At 51.4% G+C, this 26,889-nt stretch overlaps 2 protein-coding genes and 1 pseudogene across 3 annotated transcripts; 1 reads left to right on the forward strand and 2 right to left on the reverse strand.

The window, feature by feature from the left end:
- The first annotated feature begins 13,682 nt into the window (after positions 1-13,682).
- On the forward strand, positions 13,683-18,408 carry LOC109945820 (serine/threonine-protein phosphatase 7 long form homolog). The gene is made up of 5 exons (XM_020552178.1): positions 13,683-13,835; positions 16,985-17,448; positions 17,526-17,712; positions 17,794-18,002; positions 18,093-18,408. Exons 1-5 carry the CDS (start codon positions 13,809-13,811, stop codon positions 18,406-18,408), a joined length of 1,203 nt encoding a protein of 400 aa, XP_020407767.1. The 5' UTR covers positions 13,683-13,808.
- Positions 18,409-20,356: 1,948 nt separating this feature from the next.
- Positions 20,357-21,110, reverse strand: LOC109945557 (uncharacterized). The gene is made up of 3 exons (XM_020551877.1): positions 21,054-21,110; positions 20,787-20,979; positions 20,357-20,702 (listed from the first exon to the last, which is right to left on the reverse strand). The coding sequence occupies exons 1-3, from the start codon at positions 21,083-21,085 to the stop codon at positions 20,406-20,408; spliced, it is 522 nt and encodes a 173-aa protein (XP_020407466.1). The 5' UTR covers positions 21,086-21,110; the 3' UTR covers positions 20,357-20,405.
- A 2,364-nt stretch (positions 21,111-23,474) lies between these two features.
- Positions 23,475-26,328, reverse strand: LOC103653733 (uncharacterized; annotated as a pseudogene). Its single transcript, XR_004857826.1, has 5 exons — positions 25,309-26,328; positions 25,145-25,205; positions 24,179-24,719; positions 24,039-24,082; positions 23,475-23,791 (listed from the first exon to the last, which is right to left on the reverse strand). The product of XR_004857826.1 is annotated as an uncharacterized protein (transcript).
- Positions 26,329-26,889: the final 561 nt, after the last annotated feature.

Here is a 26,889-nt window from a genome sequence, read left to right on the forward strand (position 1 = left end):
GCGGCCCCGGGTTGCCTCGGCAACGAGCACCATCACCGCGACCGTCGGACCCACCTCGACGAGAGGGTGCGCCGAGGCTACCACCCCAGGCGTGGGGGACGCTACGACAGCGGGGAGGATCGGAGTCCCTCGCCCGAACCACCCGGTCCGCAGGCTTTCAGCCGCGCCATACGACGGGCGCCGTTCCCGACCCGATTCTGACCCCCGACTACTATCACAAAGTACTCGGGGGAGACGAGACCGGAACTGTGGCTCGCGGACTACCGGCTGGCCTGCCGACTGGGTGGAACGGACGACGACAACCTCATCATCCGCAACCTCCCCCTGTTCCTCTCCGACACCGCTCGCGCCTGGTTGGAGCACCTGCCTCCGGGGTAGATCTCCAACTGGGACGACATGGTCCAAGCCTTCGCCGGCAATTTCCAGGGCACGTACGTGCGCCCTAGGAACTCCTAGGATCTCTGGAGCTGCCGACAGCAGTCGGGAGAGTCTCTCCGGGACTACATCCGACGATTCTCGAAGCAGCGCACCGAGCTGCCCAACATCACCGATTCGGATGTCATCGGTGCGTTCCTCGCCGGCACCACCTGCCGCGACCTGGTGAACAAGCTGGGTAGCAAGACCCCCACCAGGGCGAGCGAGCTGATGGACATCGCCACCAAGTTCGCCTCTGGCCAGGAGGCGGTTGAGGCTATCTTCCGGAAGGAAAAGCAGCCCCAAGGCCGCCCACAGGAAGATGCCCCCGAGGCGTCAACTCAGCGCGGCGCCGAGAAGAAAGGCAAGAAGAAGTCGCAAGCGAAACGCGACGCCGCCAACGCGGACCTTGTCGCCGCCGCCGAGTACAAGAACCCTCGGAAACCCCCCGGAGGTGCCAACCTTTTCGATAAGATTCTCAAGGAGCCGTGCCCCTATCATCAGGGGCCCGTCAAGCACACCCTTGAGGAGTGCGCCATGCTTCGGCGCCACTTCCACAGGGTCGGGCCACCCGCGGAGGGTGGCAGGGCTCGCGGCGACGACAAGAAGGAAGATCACCAGGCAGGAGAGTTCCCCGAGGTCCACGACTGCTTCATGATCTACGGTGGGCAAGCGGCGAACGCCTCGGCTCGGCACCGCAAGCAAGAGCGTTGGGACGTCTGTTCGGTAAAGGTGGCGGCGCCAGTCTACCTAGACTGGTCCGACAAGCCCATCACCTTTGACCAAGCCGACCACCCGACCACGTGTCGAGCCCGGGGAAATACCCGCTCGTTGTCGACCCCATCATCGGTGACGTCAGGCTCACCAAGGTCCTCATGGACGGAGGCAGCAGCCTCAACATCATCTACGCCGAGACCCTCGGGCTCCTGCATGTTGATCTATCCTCGGTCCAGGCAGGCGCTGCGCCTTTCCACGGGATCATCCCCGGGAAGCGTGTCCAGCCCCTCGGACAACTCAACCTTCCCGTCTGCTTCGGAACACCCTCCAACTTCCGAAGGGAGACCCTCACGTTCGAGGTGGTCGGGTTCCGAGGAACCTACCACGCAGTATTGGGGAGGCCATGCTACGCGAAGTTCATGGCCGTCCCCAACTACGCCTACCTCAAGCTCAAGATGCTGGGCCCCAACGGGGTCATCACCGTCGGCCTCACGTACCGACACGCGTTCGAATGTGACATGGAGTGCGTGGAGTACGCCGAGGCCCTCGCCGAATCCGAGGCCCTCATCACCGACCTGGAGAGCCTCTCTAAGGAGGTGCCAGACGTAAAGCGCCACGCCGACAACTTCGAGCCAGCGGAGACGGTTAAGTCCGTCCCCCTCGACCCCAGCAGCGACGCCTCCAAGCAGATCCGGATTGGCTCCGAGCTCGATCCCAAATAGGAAGCAGTGCTCGTCAACTTTCTCTATGCAAACACCGACGTTTTCGCGTGGAGTCTCTCGGACATGCCCGACATACCGAGGGATGTCGCCGAGCACTCGCTGGATATCCGAGCTGGAGCCGACCCGTGAAGCAGCCTCTGCGCCGATTCGACGAAGAAAAGCGCAGAGCCATAGGCGAGGAGATCCACAAGCTAATGGCGGCAGGGTTCATCAAAGAGGTATTCCATCCCGAATGGCTTGCCAACCCTGTGCTTGTGAGAAAGAAAGGAGGGAAATGGCGGATGTGTGTAGACTCACTAGTCTAAACAAAGCATGTCCGAAGGTTCCCTACCCTCTGCCTCGCATTGATCAAATCGTGGATTCCACTGCTAGGTGCGAAACCCTGTCTTTCCTCGATGCCTACTCAGGGTATCACCAAATCAGGATGAAAGAGTCCGACCAGCTCGCGACTTCTTTCATCACACCCTTCGGCATGTCTGCTATGTCACCATGCCGTTCGGCTTGAGGAATGCGGGTGCGACGTACCAGCGGTGCATGAACCATGTGTTCGGCGAACACATTGGCCGGACGGTCGAGGCCTACGTCGATGACATCGTAGTCAAGACGAGGAAAGCCTCCGACCTCCTTTCCGACCTTGAAGTGACATTCTGATGTCTCAAGGCGAAAGGCGTGAAGCTCAATCCCGAAAAGTGTGTCTTCGGGGTACCCCGAGGCATGCTCTTGGGGTTCATCGTCTCCGAGCGGGGCATCGAAGCCAAATTGGAGAAGATCGCGGCCTTCACCAGCATGGGGCCCATCAAGGACTTGAAAGGCGTACAGAGAGTCACGGGATGTCTTGCGGCTCTGAGCCGCTTCATCTCGCGCCTCGGCGAAAGAGGTCTGTCTCTATACCGCCTCTTAAGGAAGGCCGAGTGCTTCACTTGGACCCCTGAGGCCGAGGAAGCCCTCGGGAACCTGAAGGCGCTCCTCACGAACGCGCCCATCTTGGTGCCCCCGCTGCCGGAGAAACCCTCTTGATCTACGTCGCCACGACCACTCAGGTGGTTAGCGCCGCGATTGTGGTTGAGAGACGAGAAGAGGGGCATGCATTGCCCGTCCAGAGGCCAGTCTACTTCATCAGCGAGGTACTGTCCGAGACCAAGATCCGCTACCCACAAGTTCAGAAGCTGCTATACGCGGTGATCCTGACGCGGCGAAAGTTGCGACACTACTTCGAGTCTCATCCGGTAACTGTGGTGTCATCCTTCCCCCTGGGGGAGATCATCCAGTGCCGAGAGGCCTCGGGTAGAATCGCAAAGTGGGCGGTGGAAATCATGGGCGAAACAATCTCGTTCGCCCCTCGGAAGGCCATCAAGTCCCAGGTCTTGCGGACTTCGTGGCTGAATGGGTCGACACCTAGCTCCCAACAGTTCCGATCCAGCCGGAACTCTGGACCATGTTCTTCGACGGGTCGCTGATGAAGACAGGAGCCGGCGCAGGCCTACTCTTCATCTCGCCCCTCGGGAAGCACCTACGCTACGTGCTACGCCTCCATTTCCCGGCGTCCAACAATGTGGCTGAGTACGAGGCTCTGGTCAACGGGTTGCGCATCGCAATCGAGCTAGGGGTCCGACGCCTCGACGCTCGCGGTGACTCGCAGCTCGTCATCGACCAAGTCATGAAGAACTCCCACTGCTGCGACCCGAAGATGGAGGCCTACTGCGATGAGGTTCGGCGCCTGGAAGACAAGTTCTACGGGCTCGAGCTCAACCACATCGCCCGGCGCTACAACGAGACTGCGGACGAGCTGGCTAAAATAGCCTCGGGGCGAACAACGGTTCCCCGGGACGTCTTCTCCCGAGACCTGCATCAACCCTCCGTCAAGATCGATGACACGCCCAAGCCCAAGGCACCCTCGGCCCAGCCCGAGGTACCCTCGGCTCAGTCCGAGGCATCCTCGGCTCGGCCCGAGGCACCCTCAGCTCGACCCGAGGCACCCTCGGTTCAGCCCGAGGTACCCTCGGCCCCCGAGGGTGAGGCACTGCGCGTCGAGGAGGAGCGAAGCGGGGTCACGCCTAATCGAAACTGGCAGACCCCGTACCTGCAATATCTCCACCGAGGAGAGCTACCCCTCGACCGAGCCGAAGCTCGGCGGTTGGCGCGACGCGCCAAGTCGTTCGTCTTGCTGGGAGATGGGAAGGAGCTCTACCACCGTAGCCCCTCAGGCATCCTCCAGCGATGCATCCCCATCGCCGAAGGTCAGGAGCTCCTACGAGAGATACACTCGGAGGCTTGCGGCCATCACGTAGCACCTCGAGCCCTTGTTGGAAACGCCTTCCGACAAGGTTTCTACTGGCCGACGGCGGTGGCCGACGCCACTAGAATTGTCCGCACCTGCGAAGGGTGTCAGTTCTACGCGAGGCAGACCCACCTGCCCGCTCAGGCTCTGCAGACGATACCCATCACCTGGCCTTTTGCTGTGTGGGGTCTGGACCTCGTCGGCCCCTTACAGAAGGCACCTAGGGGCTACACGCACCTGTTGGTCGCCATCGACAAATTCTCCAAGTGGATCGAGGTCCGACCCCTAAACAGCATCAGGTCCGAACAGGCGGTGGCGTTCTTCACCAACATCATCCATCGTTTTGGGGTCCCGAACTCCATCATCACCGACAACGGCACCTAGTTCACCGGCAGAAAGTTCTTGGACTTCTGCGAGGATCACCACATCCGGGTGGACTGTGCCGCCGTGGCTCACCCCATGACGAATGGGCAAGTAGAGTGTGCCAACGGCATGATTCTACAAGGACTCAAGCCTCGGATCTACAACGACCTCAACAAGTTCGACAAGCGATGGATGAAGGAACTCCCCTCGGTGGTCTGGAGTCTGAGGACAACGCCGAGCCGAGCCACGGGCTTCACGCCGTTCTTTCTAGTCTATGGGGCCGAGGCCATCTTGCCCACAGACTTAGAATACGGTTCCCCGAGGACGAGGGCCTACGCCGACCAAAGCAACCAAGCTAGTCGAGAAGACTCGCTGGACCAGCTGGAAGAGGCTCGGGACATGGCCTTACTACACTCGGCGCGGTACCAGCAGTCCCTGCGACGCTATCACGCCCGAGGGGTCCAGTCCCGAGACCTCTAGGTGGGCGACCTGGTGCTTCGGCTGCGACAGGACGCCCGAGGGCGGCACAAGCTCACGCCTCCCTGGGAAGGGTCGTTCGTCATCGCCAAAGTTCTGAAGCCCGGAACGTACAAGCTGGCCAACAGTCAAGGCGAGGTCTACAGCAACACTTGGAACATCCAACAGCTACGTCGCTTCTACCCTTAAGATGCTTTCAAGTTGTTCGTATACCTCATTCCCACGCAAAGTTTAGTCATCAAGGAAGGGTCAGCCTTGCCTCGGCAAAGCCCGACCCTCCCTCGGGGGCTAAAAGGGGGGAACCCCCTCTGCGTCGAAATTTTTCCTCGAAAAAAGATCTTTTCTGCCAGAATGTCTTTCGTGCTTTTCGACTACTTCGAAAGTGGATCCTGAAAACGACGGAGTACACGTAAGCAGCCAAGGCTGACCGAGCCGAGGGACTCCTACGCCTCTGGGATACGGATACCTCACTCATCACCTTCTGCGATAAGTAACTCGCGTTCGGATAAGTGATTCCGCGGACCGAACAAGTCTTCACGCTCGAAAGCTCCTCTGCCGAAGCGATTCTTCGGGCCTTCTCGACTGCGTCGGTGACAGAACCCCATGGACGGGCAAGAGCGCGCGTAAGCGGCAAGGCCGACCGAGCCGAGGGATTCCTACGCCTCCGGGATACGGATACCTCACTCATCGCCTCCCGTGAAAAGCAACTCTCGCTCGCACAGACAATTCTGTTACCGACGAAAAGGTCCAGATACTCGAAACAAGAGGAAAAGAAATGCAGCTTTACAACACGGCGATGGTGTGTTTGGGCCTCGGCGGCCGCAGAAAACACACACTACAAGATAATCCGATCCTGCAGGCTCGGATCTTGACAGTTGAAGGGAGGAGCAGCACCCTCGGCGTCGACTACACCTTCGGCGAGGTCCGACCTAGCCTCGTACGACGACGCGGTCCGAGGATCTCCACTCTGAAGGACGACGTCATCATCACGCCCGGTCCATCGTCGCCAGGGTCTTCTCCAAGAATCCGGCTCTAGCAGGCGGCTCGACTGGTCACCCCGAGGCCTCGGCCAGCTGTCCCCCGAAGACATCAGCCCGGCCTGAGGCCTCGGCAGATCAACTCTGGCGTCGGTCCCGCTAACGGACGACCCGGCCAGGCTCCGGCCGACCAAGTCTTCTTTTTGAGCCAACTCTGCCTCTGTCCGTGCTGACACCGCTACCCCTGGCTTTGGCTCATCGAAGAGCGGCCGAGGGGTTCCTTTAACTAAGCAAGAGAAGCCTTGGATAGCAAGGCCGACCGAGCCGAGGGACTCCTACGCCTCCGGGATACGGATACCTCACTCGTCACCTTTACACGGGGCGACTCACGCTTGGTGAAGCGGTTCAGACAACCAACAGGCGAGTCTTAGTGCTCGAAAATGAGGAAAAAACACGGCTCCACGCCAAAAATATATACACGTTCAGGCCCCGATAGCCACAATGAACAAAAGACCGGCATTCAAGGTGCCATTACAAACGGAACTCCGGTTCCACCTCCGCAGGTACGAACAACCCCACACGATTGGGGGGCCTGCGGAGCAACAGAAGACCGACGGGTGGCTCGCCGTCGCCCGTTCCGGCAGCAGCGACAACGACCCCCGCTCCGGGTGGCCGAACTGCAGCAGCGATGGCCTCAGGGCGGACGCTGCTGCAACCTTGCCCTCGCCCACGCCGACGCTCGAGGGGCGAGGACAAGTACAAAGAGCCGGAGGCCCGAAGCGCGGATGGTGGCGGTGATCCCGTCGGCGACGGGGACTTCTCGAGCCGCCCCCACCTCGGCACCAACGATAGGAGCCGTCAGCCCTCCGGCAGGTCCCCACTCAGATCCTCCCGGACGAGTGGAGCACCGACCTCCGCGCGGAGGCGCTGTACCGGTGCAAAGGCAGGACCACCCCAGAACACGAACGCCGCCCTAGCAGCGCGCGACGTCTTGGGCGGTCCTCCCGTGCGCGCGGCGCGACAACCGCCCTCGCGGCAGGAGGGGGCACCAGGAGCCAAGCCGGCGAGCCCAACGCGCTGAAGCTGACGACGCCCGCCGTCGGCCAGCCACGCGTTATCGAAGTCCGCCCCGCTCGCAGGGCCAGTGAGCGCCCTCTCCCTTGAATGCTGAAGGAGAGGCTGACCCACGAACTCGCGCGGGAGGTAGAGCTCCGGCTCAGCCCGGCCTTCGCCCCAGCGAGGATGATGAACATCCTTGAAGCTGAGGGCGGGACCAAGATCGCAGCCCGGCTTGCTTCTCCCCACCCAGGGGCTGGTGGTCACCGTCTTGGGTGACCACCGGCGAGGGGATGCAGCCGGGCTGACTGATGAAAATCCTTGAAGCCGAACGATGGCTGAAAGGTACCAACTCCCACAGAGTTGCGTTCCTCCAACGACAAGGCGGAAGGATTGCGGGTGTCCCCCATCCGGGGGCTCGGAAGGTGGAAAGACACGATGCATAAGGGAGCGCGAAGACATGGTCGCCTTTTAAGGGGATCACCCTCCTTTTAAAGGCGACTCTCCCTACTTGCGTCTCCAGCCGTCGTGGGCTGAGTCTTCTCCAACACGCTCCAAGGTCCTCCCCCTACGGCGCGGGGGCTGGGTCCCACGCGTCATGCAAAGCTGGCCCAGAGCAGAAGAAGCCAAACCGCCGCGCACGGTGCATGCAACCGCCCAGCGGTTACGAGCATTCCTCCACTTTGGCCCAGGCCAGCGGGCAAAAGGGCGGGCAGCCATGCAGGCGGCATGCAACCGTGCCAAGTGGGTGCGCCCCTCCGACTTCCAGCGCACCCAGCATGGGGGCCCACGCCCACGCGTCATGCAACCGGCGCGCCGGTCGCTACGTGCAAGCAACTGCACCGCCACTCACACCACTACCACGCCTCCTCGACTGCAGAACCAGTACTGCGACTTGAGGCAACCCTGCGTACGGCCCAGCAGTGCCAGCCAGGCGCGACGGTCAATACGGCCAAAAATGGGTCGGCAGTAATGGCGGTGGCAGGCGGGCAGGAGCAGCGGTCACGTCGTCAGCCAAGCTCACGTCCCGTCCAGGGGCAGCGAGAGAACCCTCTCTCACGGCGTGAAGACGGCGCGCCCGCGTTTCGTTCCTCGAACGACTCGCGCACGCGCAACGGCCGCCTCGCGAACCACTCGCCCCATCGCATTAACTCCGCGGCGGGACCGGCGGCGCCTCAGGCAGGAGAAGCAAGCGACGCTTCGCCTTCGCCATAATGACCGCGTCCAAAGAGGTACGCCACGTCATTCGATTTTGTATCCTTTTCCTCTTTCTCTCTCTTACAACAGGGGCCGGGAAAGGGGGATACCCCGAAAAGGATCCTTCTCCGTGAAGGAAACAGGCTCCGAGCCTCCCTACTGATCAGAGGTTCAAAGTCTGGCCCCTCGGAGGGGTTTAACAGCCGCCTCAGAGCGCGTGGGCCCCGTACCCACTACTGGTCAGAGGTTCGAAGGCCGGCCCCTCGGAAGGGTTCAACGGCCGCCTCAGGCTACTCGGGCTCCGCGCCCACTACTGGTCAGAGGTTCGAAGGCCGGCCCCTCGGAAGGGTTCAACGGCCGCCTCAGGCTACTCGGGCTCCGCGCCCACTACTGATCAGGGGTTCGTAGGCTGGCCCTCGAAGGGTTCACAGCCGCCTCAGACACAGAGCGAGGGATGACCCTGGGTACGTTCGATACATAACCAAGGCTCGGGCTATGCTCCCGAGGTACCCTAGGACATTTCCGAGACCAGCGGGAACGATCTTGTAACGGAATCCCATCAGAGGGAGGCATCGAGCCCTCGGACCCCGTCGAAAGGGGACCGGGTCCGGTAGATCACCCGCAGGTACTTTTGAGCTCGGATTACCCGCCAGCAGCTCACCGGAGACACCATGTTCGGCGCCCTCCGAGGGCAACATGGCACTTTCCCCCCCTCCTCCTTGCAGAAAGGCGATGCAGGGGCATATGTAAAAAAGTCGAGTCTGTCCTTGACCGTCCTCTCGCCCTGTGCAGAGGCTCGGGGGCTGCTCTCGCAAACCCGGCTCCGGCCAAACCGTTGACAGCGTCAACATACCAGCCCGAGAACTTGGGACCCGACCGTGCACCCGGGCTACGGCCAGCTCGCATGAGGGAACGACCAGACCAGCCGAAGCATTGCGCGAGGCATTAAGACCTCGGAGGAGTCAAACCACTCCTCCGAGGCCTCGGGGGCTACACCCGGCGGGTGCGCTTGCGCGCACCCACCGGAACAAAACGCAACCGAGAAAGGCTGGTCCCCTTGCAAAAAAGTGCGACAAAAGCCTCCAAGCGAGTGTTAACACTCCCTTCGAGGCTCGGGGGCTACTGTCGGGGACCATAATTAGGGGTACCCTCAAGACTCCTAATTCTCAGCTGGTAACCCCCATCAGCACAAAGCTGCAAAGGCCTGATGGGTGCGACTAAGTCAAGGATCGGTCCATTCGAGGGACTCGATCACGCCTCGCCTGAGCCCAGCCTCGGGCAAGGCCAGCCGACCCTGGAGGATCTACGTCTCGCCCGAGGCCCCCCTCCAGCGACGAACATACTTCCGGCTCGCCCGAGGCCCAGTCTTCGCCAAGAAGCAACCCTGGCCAAATCGCCACGCCAACCGACCAAATCACAGGGGCATTTAATGCAAAGGTGGCCTGACACCTTTATCCTGACGCACGTCCTCCGGTCGACAGAGCCGAAGTGACCGCAGTCACTTCGCCGCTCCACTGACCGGCCTGACAGAAGGACAGCGTCGTCTGCGCCGCTCCGACTGCTGTGCCACTCGATAGAGTGAGGCTGACATGCAGCCAGGCCTGGCCTCAGGCACCATAGGAAACTCCGCTTCGCCCGACCCAGGGCTCGGACTCGGGCTCAGCCCCGGAAGACGGCGAACTCCGCTCCGCCCGACTCAGGGCTCGGACTCGGGCTCAGCCCCGAAAGACGGCGAACTCCGCTCCACCCGACTCAGGGCTCGGACTCGGGCTCAGCCCCGGAAGACGGCGAACTCCGCTCCGCTCGACCCAGGGCTCGGACTCGGGCTCAGCCCTGGAAGACGGCGAACTCCGCTCCGCCCGACCCAGGGCTCGGACTCAGGCTCAACCCCGGAAGACGACGAACTCCGTTTCGCCCGACCCCAGGGCTCGGACTCAGCCCTGGCCTCAGCCGACGGTCTCCGCCTCGCCCGACCCAGGGGCTCGGACTCGACCTCGACCTCGGAAGGAGCCTCCACATCGCCCAACCTAGGGCACGGACCGACCACGTCAACAGGAGGCGCCATCATTACCCTACCCCAAGCTGACTCAAGCTACGGGAAACAGGACCGGCGTCCCCTCTGGCTCGCTCCGCCAGACAAGCAATGATGGCGCCCCGCACGCTCTATGACGACGGCGGCTCTCAGCCCCCTTACGAAAGCAAGAGGACGTCAGCAAGGACTCGACAGCTCCGACAGCTGTCCTTCCGCCAGGCTCCAGCGCTCATCCGACGGCCACGACACCACACGAACCGGGTGCCAAAACCTCTCCGGCTGCCACGATGGCATGTACTTAGGGCGCTAGCTCTCCTCCGCTAGACACGTTAGCACTCTGCTACACCCCCGATTGTACACCTGGATCCTCTCCTTATGCCTATAAAAAGAAGGACTAGGGCCCTCTTACAGAGGATTGGCCGCGCGGGGAAGAGGACGGGACAGGCGCTCGCGTGAGGCCGCTCGCTCCCTCCCGCGTGGACGCTTGTAACCCCCTACTGCAAGCGCACCCGACCGGGGCGCGGGACGAACACGAAGGCCGCGGGATTCCCACCTCTCTCTCTCCGGCTGCCTCCCCCTTCGCGCTCCGTCTCGCGCCGACCCATCTGGGCTGGGGCACGCGGCGACAGTTTACTCGTCGGCCCAGGGACCCCCTGGTCTCGAAACGCCGACAAAACATATGCATGAATAAGTGATAATAAAGAACATTATTAGGTAATAAAAGTGGTCAAGGGCACAACTTGCCTTCAATGAGCTCGTGCTCAGCAACTTCTACCTTCTGAACACCGGGATCTTCGGCCACGGGCTCTTCTACTCGCCACAATACAAACAAGAATAGTATAAAGAGGAAATTAACATCACACCAAACATGTATACAAAATACATATTAATAATCTACATATTAAAATAAGATCATAGGAGCAGGAATCATTAATTTTGGAGTTATGGATTTTAAGTTATGAATTTATGAAGGTTTTATGTGCTTGGTATAAGATTAATTAATATATCAATTTTAGTGTGGCTTTCATGTTAAAACAGTGGCATTAATTGATAAACAATAATATTACAAAATTATAGAAACTGGAATGGATCAATTTGGACTTAATTTGAATTTTCTAGGAATTTAACAAGTTCATGCAATTAATTTTATACTGAAAATCATTTTCTAAATGGATTTCTTGGTTTTATTAAATGTCTGGTCCGCACGTTAAATACAGGAAAGGACAGGGGCTCTGGTGCAAAATGTATTAAGACTCAGCTACACAGTCGACATGGACTGCGGGTTCATTCTCAAAGAGTTTAGGGACTCCATAACAACTTTACGAGGCTGTCCGATCCGAGTTGTACAACTTGGATTAGATCGCACGAAGGGGTAAGCTCGGCCTAATCTAGGTCAACCATTACTCGACCAACGGTCCAGATTTAAAATCCATCAACTCATCCTCACTCGTCCGAGATTCGATCAACGACCCAGATATATTTCCCTGAATCGGCATCTCGTCCTAATCGGGACCGTTCCTTGCCCGATCAACGGCCACGAGTTCGCCAGACCAAGGTTTGTGGATTAAATCCTCAATTCGATCTGGGTCGCCCATCGCTGATCGCACGTTCCTGCGGTCATCTTCCACCTCCAATGACCGAGCGCATCTGTGCAACCCAGCCGCGGCAGACGCCATCGCCGGACATCTAGATCCAGCGATCACGTGCACAATCCTCAACTCTACGGGGTGCTACGCAATCATAGGGAGCTAGTGAACATGGCGCAGTGGATACTCACCAGCCTCGGTGGAGAAGAAGACTTTGCCCACGGTGTCGTGCAGTCCGCGCACTCCGACAACGAATTGAGGTCGCTCTGCCCGTCGATTCGGCCCACAAGTGCTTCGGTCTCCCACGCAGCAACCCGACGAAGGTTCCTGAGTCTATCCCCGGCACTAGACAGCGACGGGAACAGAAATCCCGTCTCTCCCCACACGATTTGGCTTGGCGGCGGCAATGGTGTCTCTGGCGGCGCTAGTGGGCAAAGGAACAGGGCGCGAGGTGTTATAGCCAACGTGGGAGGGATGAAGCTTCCGCACGATCTCAACAACCCGGAGCGCGCGGAACCTCCACACCCGTGCTGCGAACTCCACCGCGATCCCGCCATTCACGGTGTTCGTTGGAGAGGGATGAGCTCCGAGCCCTGGCCCACCAGTCAGCCAAATAAGTGAGACGCAGCGACTGCCGAGGCGGGTCTTCCTGACGGTGGCGCGAGGAGCCAAAGCGGATGCGCACCGTGACTGACCAGTGCCAACTTTTTTGAAAATTAGCCTTTTTATTGTTTTTTTTTGCACAAGTATGCCCCTGGCAGTTTCATTTCAAAAAATGGACCCTATGCTCGGCGCCATCATCATTGGCGCCTAGCTAAGGTGTACTGGCGCCAAAAGTTTTGGCGCCTGTCTGCCTGACGTGGATGGTCGGCTGGCCGTGACGTGTCAGGGGGTCGGCGCCATAGATCTTGGCGCCGACCCCCCTGAGCGCGGCAGTCCACATGTCAGGGGTCGGCGCCATGGATCTTGGCGCCGACCCTCTGATTTTGACCCGAGCACGCTCTCTGTTTGCCAAAACCGAGCTGAACCTACACCGCCCGTCCGCGCCGCCGGAGCCGGAGCCCACGCCGGCCTCCACCGCGCCGCCCTCTACGGCGCCACCGGAGCCCACGCCGGACTCCCCCGCCGGCCTCCCCCGCGCCGCCATCAACCGCGCCCGGCCGCCCTCCCCCGCGCCGCCCTCTACTACGCGCCCGGCCGGCATCGCCGCCCCGCACCCGCCCACGGCCGGCCTCGCCCACCCGCCCCCGCCCGTCCTCACTCCGCGCGGCCGGAGCCCGCGCCGCCCCGCCCACGGCCGGCCTCGCCGCCCCGCCCCCGCCCGTCCTCACTCCGCGCGGCCGGAGCCCGCGCCGCCCCGCCCACGGCCGGCCTCACACCGCGCCGACGGTGCCCGCCCCGCCCCGCCCACACCAAGCTGCCGGAGCCCGCGCCCCGGCCGTCCTCACAAGCGCCGCCGCCCACTCCCGGCATCGCCCGTCCCACGGCCGCGCGAAGTGAGGACCACCCCGCCTAACCCCGTCCCCTCCCGGCGGCAGCGGCTCGCCACCGGCCATCGACACGCCGCCCCGCTCCTCGCCCGCGTCGTCGTCGCCCATCGCCGACCCCGACCGTCTAGGTAAGTTATATATTTTTTTATTGTTTAAGCATTTTGTGTTAAATATGTTAGATAGTTTTGCTATAAATTGTTCTTTTTTGAATGTGATGAATGTTAGTTATTGTGATAAATGCTAATTTGATTGAATATTATGAAAGTGAGTCAAATGTGCATGTTTTTTATCCTTCCCGTGTAGGGGAGATGCTGTCAAAATTTTTAATTATTATATAGGAGTAATTTATAAGGTGATTAGTATATTAGTGGGTTGTGGTTATATTTATAGTTATGTAGCTAGTAATTAGTGTGTTGTGGTTAGGTAATAACCATCCACATTTTATATTGAATGTTTAATTGGTGTTTCAAATAGATGGACAATTTTTTGAGCTTATATCATGGAGGCAATGTGGAACAAGATCCGTATGGAAATGCCAAGTTCATTGACATGCGACACGTGCCGGTACTATTCGATGGTAGACCCTCCTTGAGTGATTTGTTTACAAAGGCTAAACAAAAGCTCGGTTACCATGAAGATGATGACATTGCGGTTGACGGAGTGCTTAATATTGGTCATCCACCAAATGTCATAAGACGAGTCATTCCAATTGATTGTCAACTGGATTGGGATAATTATGTTACTTCGGCTATGAAGACCCATTTGCAACTTATGGAGGTTGTGGTGCGTCCGGTTGTCGTAGACCGTCCCCATGAAGACTTTGATCGTGCTATCGATGACGTGCCAACTGTTCCTGATGCTCAATCTGGCCCTAATTTGATCCCATTAAGTCAGCCAGGAGATGGTCTGCAGAAAGATTTAGCTGCGTGTATCCCTTTGGCACAAACCAATTGCAGTAAGTCTTATTGGCATTACATCTTCATTTTGGACCATGAGCACTTTGCTCATTCCATTTGACGTGGGACTGATCATCTTGTACATGTTGCAGGAGAGATTCCTACTCTTGGGGTTGATCCTCATACCGAGGCACGTGGCTGCTTCGGTGATGGTTTTATTGCCTCCAACAGTCCTGAGTTTAGGAATGAAGAGGAGCCATATGCCTTTGCTATGGCTGCTGATTCAGATGATGATCGCCCGGTTGGTGAACTCACAGAGAGTGACATTGAGATGTTGCAACGTGTTTTTCCAGACGGTCGGGATCCGAGAGTGCATGAGTTCAGCGATCTTAGTCTTTCTCATCAGGCAAATGCAGAGGGAAGGGATGATGAGCTGCTTGACGCTCCTGAGGCCGGTCCTAGCATGATGATTGAAAAGGGTAGGGTCTTCAAGGACCTAACTGCCTTGAAGAGGTGGTTGCAGCATTACGCAGTCTTACGTAAGAGGCCGTATAGAGTACTTCATTCTTACGAGAAACGTCGTTACACGGTTGTATGCGACAAGGATAACTGTTCATGGAGGGTTTGTGCTAGGATACAAAAGATCACCGCAAAGTGGAAGATAACAAAAGTAGTGGGGCCACACACTTGTGCTGAACATGAGTTAACGATGAAACATCGCCAATTGACATCAACCCTCATTGGGAAGCGACTTATGGGAATACTGCAGTCGGAACCAAATATGAAGGTTAGGACAATCATGAGGATTGTGGAGAATGTGTTTGATGGGTACAAGATAACATATGGTAAAGCTTGGAGGACTGGGAGTCTGGGTACGAGCAGCTACCTGTTCTTTTAAATGCAATGAAGGCGGTCAATCCAGGCATGCATTATGAGTACATCCCTAAACCAAATGCATGGATTGATGGGAGACAAATATTCTTCCGTGCGTTCTGGTGCTTTCCCCAGTGTGTGGATGCCTTCCGGCATTGTCGTCCTGTCTTTTCAATTGACGGCACGTTTCTTCTCGGCAAGTACCAGGGCACTCTTCTAATTGCCATATCCGTTGATGCAAACAACAAGCTAGTTCCCCTAGCATTTGCTCTGGTTGAGAAAGAGAACAAAGACAGTTGGGGCTGGTTCCTGCGACTGGTCCGGATACATGTGGTTGGCCCAGGACGGGAAGTTGGTGTAATATCAGATCGGCACCAGGGAATACTCAACGCGGTCCGTGAGCAGATCGATGGGTACCCTCCTTTGCATCACAGGTGGTGTACTCGACACCTTGCTGAGAATCTTCTGCGTAAGGATGGTGTCAAGGATAACTTTGAGCTTTTCCAGGAGACATGTCGACAGCTGGAAGACAAGTTCTTTAGAGAAAAGTTAGAAAAGCTCAAAGTCGCAACAAATGCCGAAGGTAGAGATTGGTTGAATGGATTGATGCCGGATTTGGAGAAGTGGACGAGAGCTCACGACTTAGGTGGATGGAGATATGAGTTCCAGTGTAGTAACATGGCCGAGTCATTCAACAAATTATTGTTGGGCATACGTGGTATGCCGGTCACTGCTATAGTGACATTTACCTTTTACAAGCTTGTGGCATGGTTTAATGATAGACACACCCACGCAGTTGGATTGCAGAATGAGGGAGAGAGATGGGCTCCAAAGCCTAAGACCTTTCTAGAGAAGGCAAAGGAAAGGGCAAACACACACACTGTTGATTGTTTTGACTTACAGTCAGGGACATATGAGGTATTCCTTCAAGCTGGTACTACTTCTGACGGCGAGTCACAAGAGTCGAGGAAGCATGTGGTTGTCCTTAATGACTTGTCATGTACTTGTGGCGCACCCAGGCAATACCATTTTCCATGTTCTCATCTAATCGCAGCTGCTCGAGCTCGTAACTTTGACTTAGAGAGGAGGATACCTCAAGAGTTTACTATTGATAAACTAGTGTTGACTTGGAGTCCAAGATTTATTCCTTATCGTGACGCGGGTGAGTGGCCTCCGTACGATGGCCCAAAGTATGTCGCTGATCCAAGTAGTCGTTGGACCAAGCGTGGATCCAGGAAGAGGACGAGGCACAAGATGGTTATGGATCAGGTTGGTGGTAGGAGTAGAAGGGGAAGGAGAACACCATTTCTTACCGACCCCGAGCAGTATGAGTGTGGCAAGTGCGGTAGACTTGGTCATAATTCACGCACTTGTCGTTGGCAGATTAGCGAGGTTTGTATTTTTAGTTTAATGATACTACCTTAATTTTATTTAATAAGGCTATATTACTTACTAACATTAATTTCATTTTGTAGGATGGCACAGTTCCACCTCCTCGACCCGTTCTACGACGAGAGCCACCGGGGGCGCCTTCTGTCGGAAGGCCAGGTATTTAATTGTAAATATCTTTTGTAGATTTGTTGTTGTACAAATGGTGTTGCTTATATAATATTTTTCCGTGTAGGACCTAGCAACGCTTCGTTCTAGGACACACAATGGGTTCCTAGACATGGTGTTCGACGACAGGTACACTAATTACCTCAGACGAGCAGGTCTAGATGTAATATCTTACCAGTTACGACGCGGGTTGCCTACTATTGATTCGGCGGCCATTACTGCACTTGTGGACAGGTATTGTTATGATTTTATAAAAATATTCTGGAATCATTGAGCTCGTTTACACTATTTTTTTAAATTATGTAGGTGGCGGCCTGAGACACATAGTTTTCATCTACCTTTTGGTGAGATGACAGTCACATTAGAGGATGCACAGAAGATACTTGGACTCAATGTTGGTGGCAGAGCAGTGACAGGCCAATGTGACTCTGACGGTTGGAGGGCTAGAGTTGAGGCCTTTCTTGGTAGGGAGCTTCCTGCTGAGGGCGTTGAAAGGACTGCTGGAGTAGGCATCACATGGCTCCGTCAGTCTTTTGGTGTGTGCCCTGCTGATGCTGATGAGGCTACAGTCCAGTTCTATTGTCGAGCTTGGATCTTGCACATGTTTGGTTGTGTCCTCTTCCCAGACGCCACAGGAGACTGCGCGTCCTGGATGTACATCCCATGTCTAACCGACTGGGATACAGCTGGACAGTACAGTTGGGGCTCCGCTGTGCTTTCTTTTTTGTACCGGCAGCTTTGTGAAGCTTGCCGTCGTACGTCCTCCTCTTCGTCTATAGGCGGTTGCGTCTACCTCCTGCAGATATGGATGTGGTACGTCTTGGACCGACGTCTTCACAATTTTATTTAATAAGGCTATATTACTTACTAAAATAAATTTCATTTTGCAGGTTTCGCATACCAGTTGGTCGACCACGTGTTTTCCAGCCTAGACCCTGGCCATGGATGATTCATGGAAATGAACGTCTTCGACCGACGTATGCTTATATTTGGGACCAAGTGGCAGCTCCTTTTGCGAGAGCTAAGAGGGCATACATGGAGTATGTTAACGAGTTTGACACCCTTTCTGCCTCTAGCGTAAGTACTCAACATGTATATCTTATCGTTATGAAATTTGTTTTATTATACTTAACATAGATTGCTTCATTTTTGTTTTAGGTCACATGGCAGCCATACAACGCACCTGAGTATGCTGGGATGATCTTTAGTGTAGTATGCAGCAGTGAAGATGAACTCTATATGATGCAATGTCCTTTGATCTGTTTCTGGTGTGTTGAGTGGCACCTACCTCACAGGGTTCAGAGACAGTTTGGTAGGAACCAGCTATGGCCGGTTGAAGATGTTCCTACTTCAAAGGAGCTACACAAGTAAGTTCGCAATCTATAAATCCAGTTTGCAATTTATAACATAAATCATTCTTAACTTTGTCTTCTATATATGATATGATTTGTGTGTAGATTTGACCGGCGGAAGCAAAAGAAGATAACGGACTTTCGTCAACATCATCTGATATTAGTAAATGATTGGGAATCGGGTGCTGAGAATGTATATTCCAACGATGAGTTGCACAACAACAGTGATTACAGGCGGTACCAAGCTTGGTACCAGGGTGCGACTCGTTGTAAGCTTCGTCAGCAGTGGACAGCGGAAGACTACGCCGACATTGATTCTTCTGACGATGAGGAAACGGAGTATGACCTGTCCACTAGACTGGGAACCCAAGTGGAGGCGGCACCCATATTAGATCGAGTGGTAAGTTTTACTCGATTTTAATACTCGACATGTATAAATTGTATGTGTGATGCAAATTGTGTTGTACAAGGTAACACATTGCGACGGTCGGTAGAGGACATTGATCGCCAACTTTTGACTACGGGCGACAGCAGCATGCGCAGCTTCTTGCAGGTAAGCCCACATGCATCGTTTATAGCCTTTAGCGTGTTATGAATATGTTGTAAACTAATATGTCTTTGGCATGCAGCGTTTATCTAGGCGCCTACGTGGAGCTGCTGCTCGCTGTGGCTGCAGGACTACTGTTGCACATGACGTCCATGTACCATCGTGTACCGACACAGCAACGCCCTCCACAGGTCTTGGTGCTGGCTTCGACTACGATCACGACGAGATAGGACCTTCACAGCTTGAGGGGGCTCCTTCGACACAGCCATTACAACCACAAGATCGTAGGCGACACCGCTCTCCACAACGTTACACTCCAGGCACCGACGCTTTAGGCAAGGGTAAGACTAGGAGACGTTGAATTGGTTTGGACTCTATGGACTTGTTATGTAACGTATGAATTATATAGACTTGTAATGGACTCATTTGGCCTCTATGGGCTTGTATGACATTTTAATGGACTTGTATGAATTCTATGGACTTGTAATGAACTTGTTTAGACTTTTATGAGCTTGCTTGGAATTGTTTACAATTGTATGCACTTGTATGTTATGCTTATCTATGAGTATATCTTGGATTGACAAAAAACAGAGAAAACTCTGCCGAAATTTTGTGAAATTGTTGGTTATGTCATGTAGCCTTTACATAACTATTACATAGCCTTTTCAGAAGCATTAATTTTTGGACTAGCATCTATACTTTTCAGATCCATTTCGTAGCCTTTTCAGGAGTGCTTATATAGCCTTTTCAGAGTGTAAAAATAGCCTTTTCAGGATTGTATATATAGCCTTTTCAGAAAAAGAACATAGCGTACGACATGTAGCCTTTTCAGAACAAGAACATAGCCTTTTCAGAGTTTTTGTACATATCTGATGTTTATAATCTATTACACTATCTATCCTTTAGCCTATATATACACGATCCTTTGTACATTTGCTTCATTGTGCAATAGAATGGCTTCAGGGTCTTCTAGGGGCAAGGGTGCGGTAAATGAGAGACGAAAGGATGGAGGGAAGTTAACTCCAATGTGTTTTGATGGCCCTCTTGGTCCAGATTTTTTTGAAGAGGCGGTTTTTAACTTTCCAGTTCAAAGTAAAAAAGATTTCAACAAAGAGGTTAGACTTAGGTCCTACGATAATAGGAGAGAAGATTGGTCGAAGTGCATGCATGGCGAGGATTGCTTGGTGCAGATGTTCGTTGAGGGTGGAATTGATGGAGGCCGGCGTTTCTTCAGATGTCCTTATGCTTATGTACAAATTAATTTCTAGTCCTTTTTTCTAAATACTTTTGTTGTTCAGTGAAACTAACTATAAACATTTATGCAGCATTCATTGGTCAAGGAGAATTGTGGGTTCACTCGTTGGGTAGATCCTCGTCCAATTTTTCCTCATGCGGAATACATATCCTACCTACAGAATAGGATATTTGATCTAGAGAGAGAAGTAAGCAACAAAAATGATGAGGAAGAAAGAGACACAAACAATGGTGGTGCTTCACAGGTGCAAGTATGCCCAGATCCATATTGTTGCTGCCCTTGTCACAACAAGAATGTTGGTCCTCCGTCGTCTCCACCGCACCCACAGCAGACACCAACAATGGGAGGATACTATGGGGAAGGGTCAACTCAATTTGGAATGTGGGAGCACTACTAGAAAACTCTTATGTATCAATTGCTTTCAGCGTGTTGATTATCTATTTCAATTGCTTCAAGTCGCCTTCAAGAATTGCTTTAAATCTACTTTTCATCAATTATGTATTTATGTAATTTTTCATCAATTTGAAGGTAATTCATTACGAAATATCATTGTTCAACAATACATATTACCGAATAATAAGTTCATTATTACATAACTTCAAATAAAACACCAATACTACTGAGTACAACGGGGCCATTTGCCTTTGCGAAATGCATCAGGGTTCTCCTCCATTGCTTCCTTTGCACGACGTGCACGCTCAAGCTTCTTCTCCTTATCTTCCCTGCATTCAGCAACACGCCTCATTTTCTCTTCGTCTTCACGTTGTTGCTCGGCAGCAAGCTCCTCTCGTCTTTTTTTCATCCTCTCTTTGTCCTCTGCATCCCACTTTTGAAGATTCTCCAGCCACTTCTTATCTTTCTCTGATATTTCTGTGTCAATCCACTGCTCAAAATCACATAGCGGTGGAGGAGTCTACAAAATGTTCAATTATTAGTACGCAAAAAAACATTTACAAAAACATTCACAAATGTAAACATATTACAAGACTATTCTCACCATTAAATTCATCCGACGTTGAACAATAGTTGGCTCAAATGCAAAGTTAGCACACATCCAATACCTCTGTCGATAGGTGTCATGATCTTCAGACTTATCGACCTTACAAGGATCACCACAAAAACACATAGGCACTGGAACACCACTTGGCAAAGGCAGCGGGTCGAAGGCAGTTCCGGTCAAAGGACCCTTCCTAAATTTCCATAAACTCTATAACAATCAGAAATATAATAGACTCACAAAATAAGAGGCAGATCCAAAACTTACCTTTGTTTAGCATATTTACCACGCCTAGACATCTCTAGTTTAGAAGAATTGAAATGAGCGCAGCAACAAGCCAGACGTAGCAACAAGCCAGACGTAGGGTGCTATTTATAGGCCCGTACCTCGGCGCCACAGATCTTGGCGCCGAGGTAGGCGTCGTTGACCGGGCGCCTACCTCGGCGCCAAGATCTATGGCGCCGAGGTACGGGCCACGTAGATCCAGGTCACACCCGCGTCTGACGTATAAGCGCCAATAGTATTGGCGCCGGCACACACATGCTCGGCGCCAATGATGATGGCGCCGAGCATAGGGTCCATTTTTTGAAATGAAGCTGCCAGGGGCATAATTGTGGGAAAAAAACCGGAAAAGGGCCAAATTGCAAAAAAGTTGGCACGTCGGCGCATGACGCAAGGAACTGGGCCACGAGTAGGAATGGGCCGAACAGTGGCAGAACCGACCCAAGCGCCATGTTTCTCTCTTTCGTTTTATTTTCTGATTTGTTTTCTCTTTTTTATTTCTAGATTTCAAATTTAGATTTTAAATTTGAATTTGTGAAGTTCATATTTAGGTTAAATGTCTACAGTTACATAACAATATGAACCGAATTTTAATTCATTTATATATTTATTTTGTTTTATTTGTATAGTATTTTCTTCTCTTTTCTCAAATACTAGAATTGTAAATTGGGTCTCAATTCAATTTGGATACCAATGTCTTTCTATAATTATTATTTTTTTGTTATTAAATGCACACACAAATAAAACCTCAGCATGGTGCATATTTTATTTAAGTGTCATTAGCTATTTATTAACTTTAAAGGTGGTTATTCACATGCTCAATTAAATAGAGGCAAAATACTCAAGAAAGTCATCTCCTATCATATGATTTACAAATTTGGGTATTACAGCTGCCCAGGTTTTTATCTCTCGAAGTTCAATCTTACAATAGCTAGCAATCTTAGGGCTCGTGCAAATTTTCTCAAATGGAGGACACCCAAACCACCACACACATTCGGCCTTACCAAGCGTAACCAGTTAACCTTGCACTTCCCTCCTATAAGTCTCTCCAAGCCAACCGATAGGAATTGCTTCCTCTTCGAGTAAATGAAGTGCAAGATGTCTTTAGGCGCACAGAGAGCAAAAAGAAGGTAAATAGCTTGAGAGGTAATCACTGACTTAACAAGAGTCAACCGGCTAGCCACCGTCATATTTTTGCCATTCCAATTGCTAAGCTTGCTCGTGATTTTGCCCGCCAAAAATTGAAAATCTGACTTTTGGAGCCTAGAAGCAGATATCGGGAGGCCAAGGTACCTCACTAGGAAAGCTACCCTCATAGCAGGCAGATTCTCGCGAACATCATTAAGGTCCATTCCTCCGCACTGAATAGGGATGGTAGTAGATTTCTGGAAGTTGGTCATCAACCCCGAAGTCTCTCCAAACAAGCTCAGTAGTCTAACTAGGGATTGCACCTCTGCCTTATTTGGCTTGATAAAATGGGTTGCGCCGTCCACGTACAAAGAGAGACAGAGGCAGGGCGCATTTCCCCTGATTTTGCTTAGAAGCCCGATCTCCATTGCCACTTGTAATTTTTTTGCAAGGGGTCAATTGTGAGCACAAAGAGGAATGGTGAAATCGTATCCTCCTGATGCAAACCTCGGCCATGAGACAATGGCGGGTTAGGCACCCCGTTAACGAACACCCTCGAAGTGGAGGTGGAGAGGATAATTGTGATCCAGTCCCTCCAGCATGGTGGAAAACTAAGGTGTTGAAGCAGCAAAAGGAGGTATTCCTACCGGACATAGTTGAAAGCTTTTGTGATATCCAATTTGAGGAGGAGAGTGTGTGATTTATTATGCTGATAACACCTTACCGCGCTACGCACAACCATGAAGTTGTCTTGTATGCTCCTTTTCTTGATGAAGGCGCTTTGGCAAGTTGAAACGATCTCATTCATATGAGGCGCTAGCCAGAGGGCTAATGTCTTTGTAATGCCCTTAATGAAGGAGTGCATGAGGCTAATCATCCTGTAATGCTCCCTCGCCTCAGCCCCGTCCTTTTTAGGAAGAAAAATGATGTTTGCTGAGTTGATTGGTTTTAGGTTTTGATAGCTAAGGGCTGGTTTGGCAGCAATAGATAAAAAAACCCATGGAAAAAATCCACCAATGGGATTTAAATGGTACCTCGATTTCTATAGAGGATTTTCCCCACTAGGATATAATTTCCTACCACCCTTTGGCAACCAAGGATTTAATCCAAAGCTATTTTAGTCTCAAAACATAGCCATCAGCAACTCTATACTACTATATTGGATGAGAACTTTATCCATCATCAAAAAATGGTTCAGTCATAGCTATGTGATGCTATAAATAATACTTCAAAAAATTAGAAAAAAATCAAACAAAGTAAACTGGAGTATAATAAACGGGTTCATCCATCATCACATCACACTTTATCCATCATCACAATAGTTTGTCGAGCAAAATAAAGTAGTAAATTACAGTAGAAGCATCATCAGTAGCAAACTTAAGCAGCAGCAGCAAACTAAAGCATTAGCGAAGCTAATCCATCCATCAAGGTCATCTCCATTCACACAAATAGATAGACAATATAACATAAAACTGTAATACAAGTCTCTTCATTAGGAACTTTGGGATTTAATTCTTTTTTCACAAGTTTCATGTGGACTGTCATTGCATTTTCCTTCTCCATGTCGACTTCATGTGTTGCTTCCACTTTGCACTCTACAAGTAACACCAATTGACACATGTTTAGTTTAAAGGGTTACACAAACCAAGTATTATAACATCTTGCATGGTCATGATTTGTTTCTAATGTAAGCAACTATAGTATTCAACAAGATGGCATTCATGTAAACCATGCCCAACAAAACACTGAGTCAGGCAACCTCTCTATTTATCACTGAGTCAGGCAACCTCTCTACTACTATAGCTAGGGATAGTGAAATAATAATAAAAAATACATCCATACCTCGCATCCATGTCTCGCATCACTGCACACTGCTTCTAAGCAACCTACAATTAGCACCAAAGAATAAATCAGATGTTTGTACTCCAATGTACCACAATTACCGGATTAATAAGGGCAATGGTATTAGAGTAGGGACAAACCTAATTTTGCGCTTGAGCCAAATTTCTCTAACATCATGCTCCGTTGTTGTTAAGAAAACCTCTCTATTTATCGCATATTCAAAAAGCACCAAAGCGTATGATTTGTCCTCGGCTGTTAATCCATCCATTCCTTTCAATTCAGCCTGACACTTGCTAATAGAAAATTGATCCTCTTGCCTCTTATGTTCTTTAAGAGTTTCAAGTGTTTCTGTATTTTGGATCTTTTTAAACTCCACATAATTTTCAAGAGCTAATCCAACATGGCTTTGCTTACGCTTTCTCCCACTGCCACCTTCTCTCTGGCTTGATTCTTGATTAGATGGGACAAATTGAGCTTCAGTGGGTTCATTAGTATTGACTGGGACAGATTGAGCATCAGAAGATAGATTGAAGACACTTGTGGTTTCTTGTCCATCCAAATCAAGTGAATTAGTACTCAAGGGATTGAGACTTTGTCCAGACACACTCCTGGATGGAGCTGAAGGTGGAGGAAGATCAACAAAGGTTGATGTGAAATTTAACTCTCCGGTAGCCACACTACCTATACAAAATGTAGCAAAACTACTGATCAAGAAATTAAGAACAAAAAATAAACAGCGAGGATGAAAACATGGGTACAGTTTTCTGCGAAAAATAGTGTAAGGCATTTTCAGAAACAAAAGTATAATTAGTATCAACAGTTTTCAGAAACAAAAATAGTGTAAGGCATTTTCTGCGATAACTGAAGCAAAAATATAATTCAGAAACATGGGTACAGTTTTCTGAAAACAGTTTTCAGAAACATTTTATATAAAATGGTGTAAGGCATTTTCAACAGTTTTCTGCGAGCTTTCAGATGATGCCAACACAAACAGCGAGGATGTACAGTTTATAATAAACATGGGTACAATTTATAATAAAAATGGGTACAGTTATAATGAAGCAGGCCAAAAAATAAACAAAATGCAGAAGTATACACACACGCACCTTCATATAGCCCTTCTAAACTGTAAAAAAGAGGGAATGGCCTGTTGCGAAACTTTGATACCTTTGGGTGAGCCTATTAAATGCAACATGAAATATATTATTAGTATCAAAAGTGAACATATTGAATGCACAAAGATAGAATTGTACAAAGAAAGTTTGCTTACGCGAATCAGCTTGGCCAAACTTCTGGTTCAGCTAGTACCATGCATAGGGTGTCATTCCAACCAACCCTGCTTTCTTTTCTTGAATCCCTTATTGTCTTGTAGTATCCTTTAAGCTCTCTCTCCTTCTCTTGCAGTTGTTGTTTAGAGAAATGAGCTAGAGGGAACTTTTCATTGAACTTGGTAGTGATACTGTTCCATCCATCATGATTCCAACCATTTTGACCTTTGAATTTTGGATTATCTTTGTGATCATGCATCACATCGACTAAGCCTTTCTCGTACACATTGTTCCAAATCATCCTTTATTCAAAACTGAAATTGTGGAAATAATAGTACATAACTAAGCAACTTTAAGTTCATAACTTGGCAACTACCTACATGACAAACTACAAACCATAAAGACTTCATAAGTAATAATAGTAGGCAGCCCACATCTAGCTATTGTAGGCATCCTATTATAACATCTAGCTATTGTAGGCAGCCCACATCTGAAGTGCGATCTGATCTCTTAGAGCACTTCCATCACTTGATTCTGTGTCATTGAGATAGTTGATATCTCCCTCTGGAACATCAACATATTGACTTGGAGAGATGTAATCCGGTTGGTTGTCAAGCCATCTTTCGTCTCCATTTTGCCCTCTAATTATGTTGTGAAATGCAACAGTTGCAGCTGCGATCTTAATTTGTTCTCTATGGGATGAAATGTGCCTACTTTTAGAATCGAGAACCTTTTCTTTAGAACACTGATGGCCCTCTCTATATGGTTACAGAGAATTGCATGGCGGTGGTTGAACAACTCTCTGTATTTCGCATAACCACTTTGTGATGAACGACGCCTCCTAAACTCGTTGAGATGGTATCGAACCCCTCTATATGGTGCAATGAAGGATGATGTATTTGCATAACCACCATCTACTAGATAAAACTTTCCTTCTGGCACACTAAATCCTTTGCTAATAGCAGATCGAAGCACCCCTGCATCTGAGGCTGACCCCTCCCATCCACATGAAACAAATGTGAAATTAAGGTCTGAAAGTTCCCTTTGACCCGGGAACAGGATCTGGATGTCGCCTAGAGGGGGGGGGTGAATAGGCGAATAAAACTTTTTACTTTAAAACTTAAATTCTTACTCTACTCGAAGACTTAGTACGCAGTGGAGTGAGAAGACTCTTCGAGTAGGTTGCAGCGGAATAGAAGATCCTGTCTCAAAATGTCAGAACAGAGCACACAGACGCAAGGATTTATCCCGAGGTTCGGCCAAGCCTGAAATGCTTGCCTAGTCCTCGTTGGAGTTAGCCACACCTGGGCTTGGAGTCTATTTCAACTCCTTCCTCCGTTTGCTCAGATCTGTCAGTATGACAGATAGAGCCTTTCACTATTGAGATGGGTTACAACAACACCGTGGCTGCTTACAAACTTCTCGGCAGCACCTCGGTAGAGTAACGATACGCTCAAGACCTTGCTCTAGCTCTTAGCAGCTCTTCTCCACTCTCTAAAGGCTTATAGTTGTGCCTTCTACACAAACTATAGAGTTACACACAAGAGGGAGAGCGAGAATTGATTCGAGTGAAGTCTATACTT

This window comes from Zea mays, chromosome 4, assembly GCF_902167145.1.
Source record: "Zea mays cultivar B73 chromosome 4, Zm-B73-REFERENCE-NAM-5.0, whole genome shotgun sequence".
Lineage (NCBI taxonomy): Eukaryota > Viridiplantae > Streptophyta > Magnoliopsida > Poales > Poaceae > Zea > Zea mays.

Coding starts and splice junctions, on each gene's coding strand:
- LOC109945557 (XM_020551877.1), bottom strand. CDS start 21,085: ATGTCTAGGCGTGGTAAATATGCTAAACAAAG. Junction 20,980..21,053: donor GGTAAATATGCTAAACAAAG/GTAAGTTTTGGA, acceptor ATGGAAATTTAG/GAAGGGTCCTTTGACCGGAA. Junction 20,703..20,786: donor AACGTCGGATGAATTTAATG/GTGAGAATAGTC, acceptor AACATTTTGTAG/ACTCCTCCACCGCTATGTGA.
- LOC109945820 (XM_020552178.1), top strand. CDS start 13,809: ATGGAGGCAATGTGGAACAAGATCCGT. Junction 17,449..17,525: donor CTCCTGCAGATATGGATGTG/GTACGTCTTGGA, acceptor TTCATTTTGCAG/GTTTCGCATACCAGTTGGTC. Junction 17,713..17,793: donor ACACCCTTTCTGCCTCTAGC/GTAAGTACTCAA, acceptor TTTTTGTTTTAG/GTCACATGGCAGCCATACAA.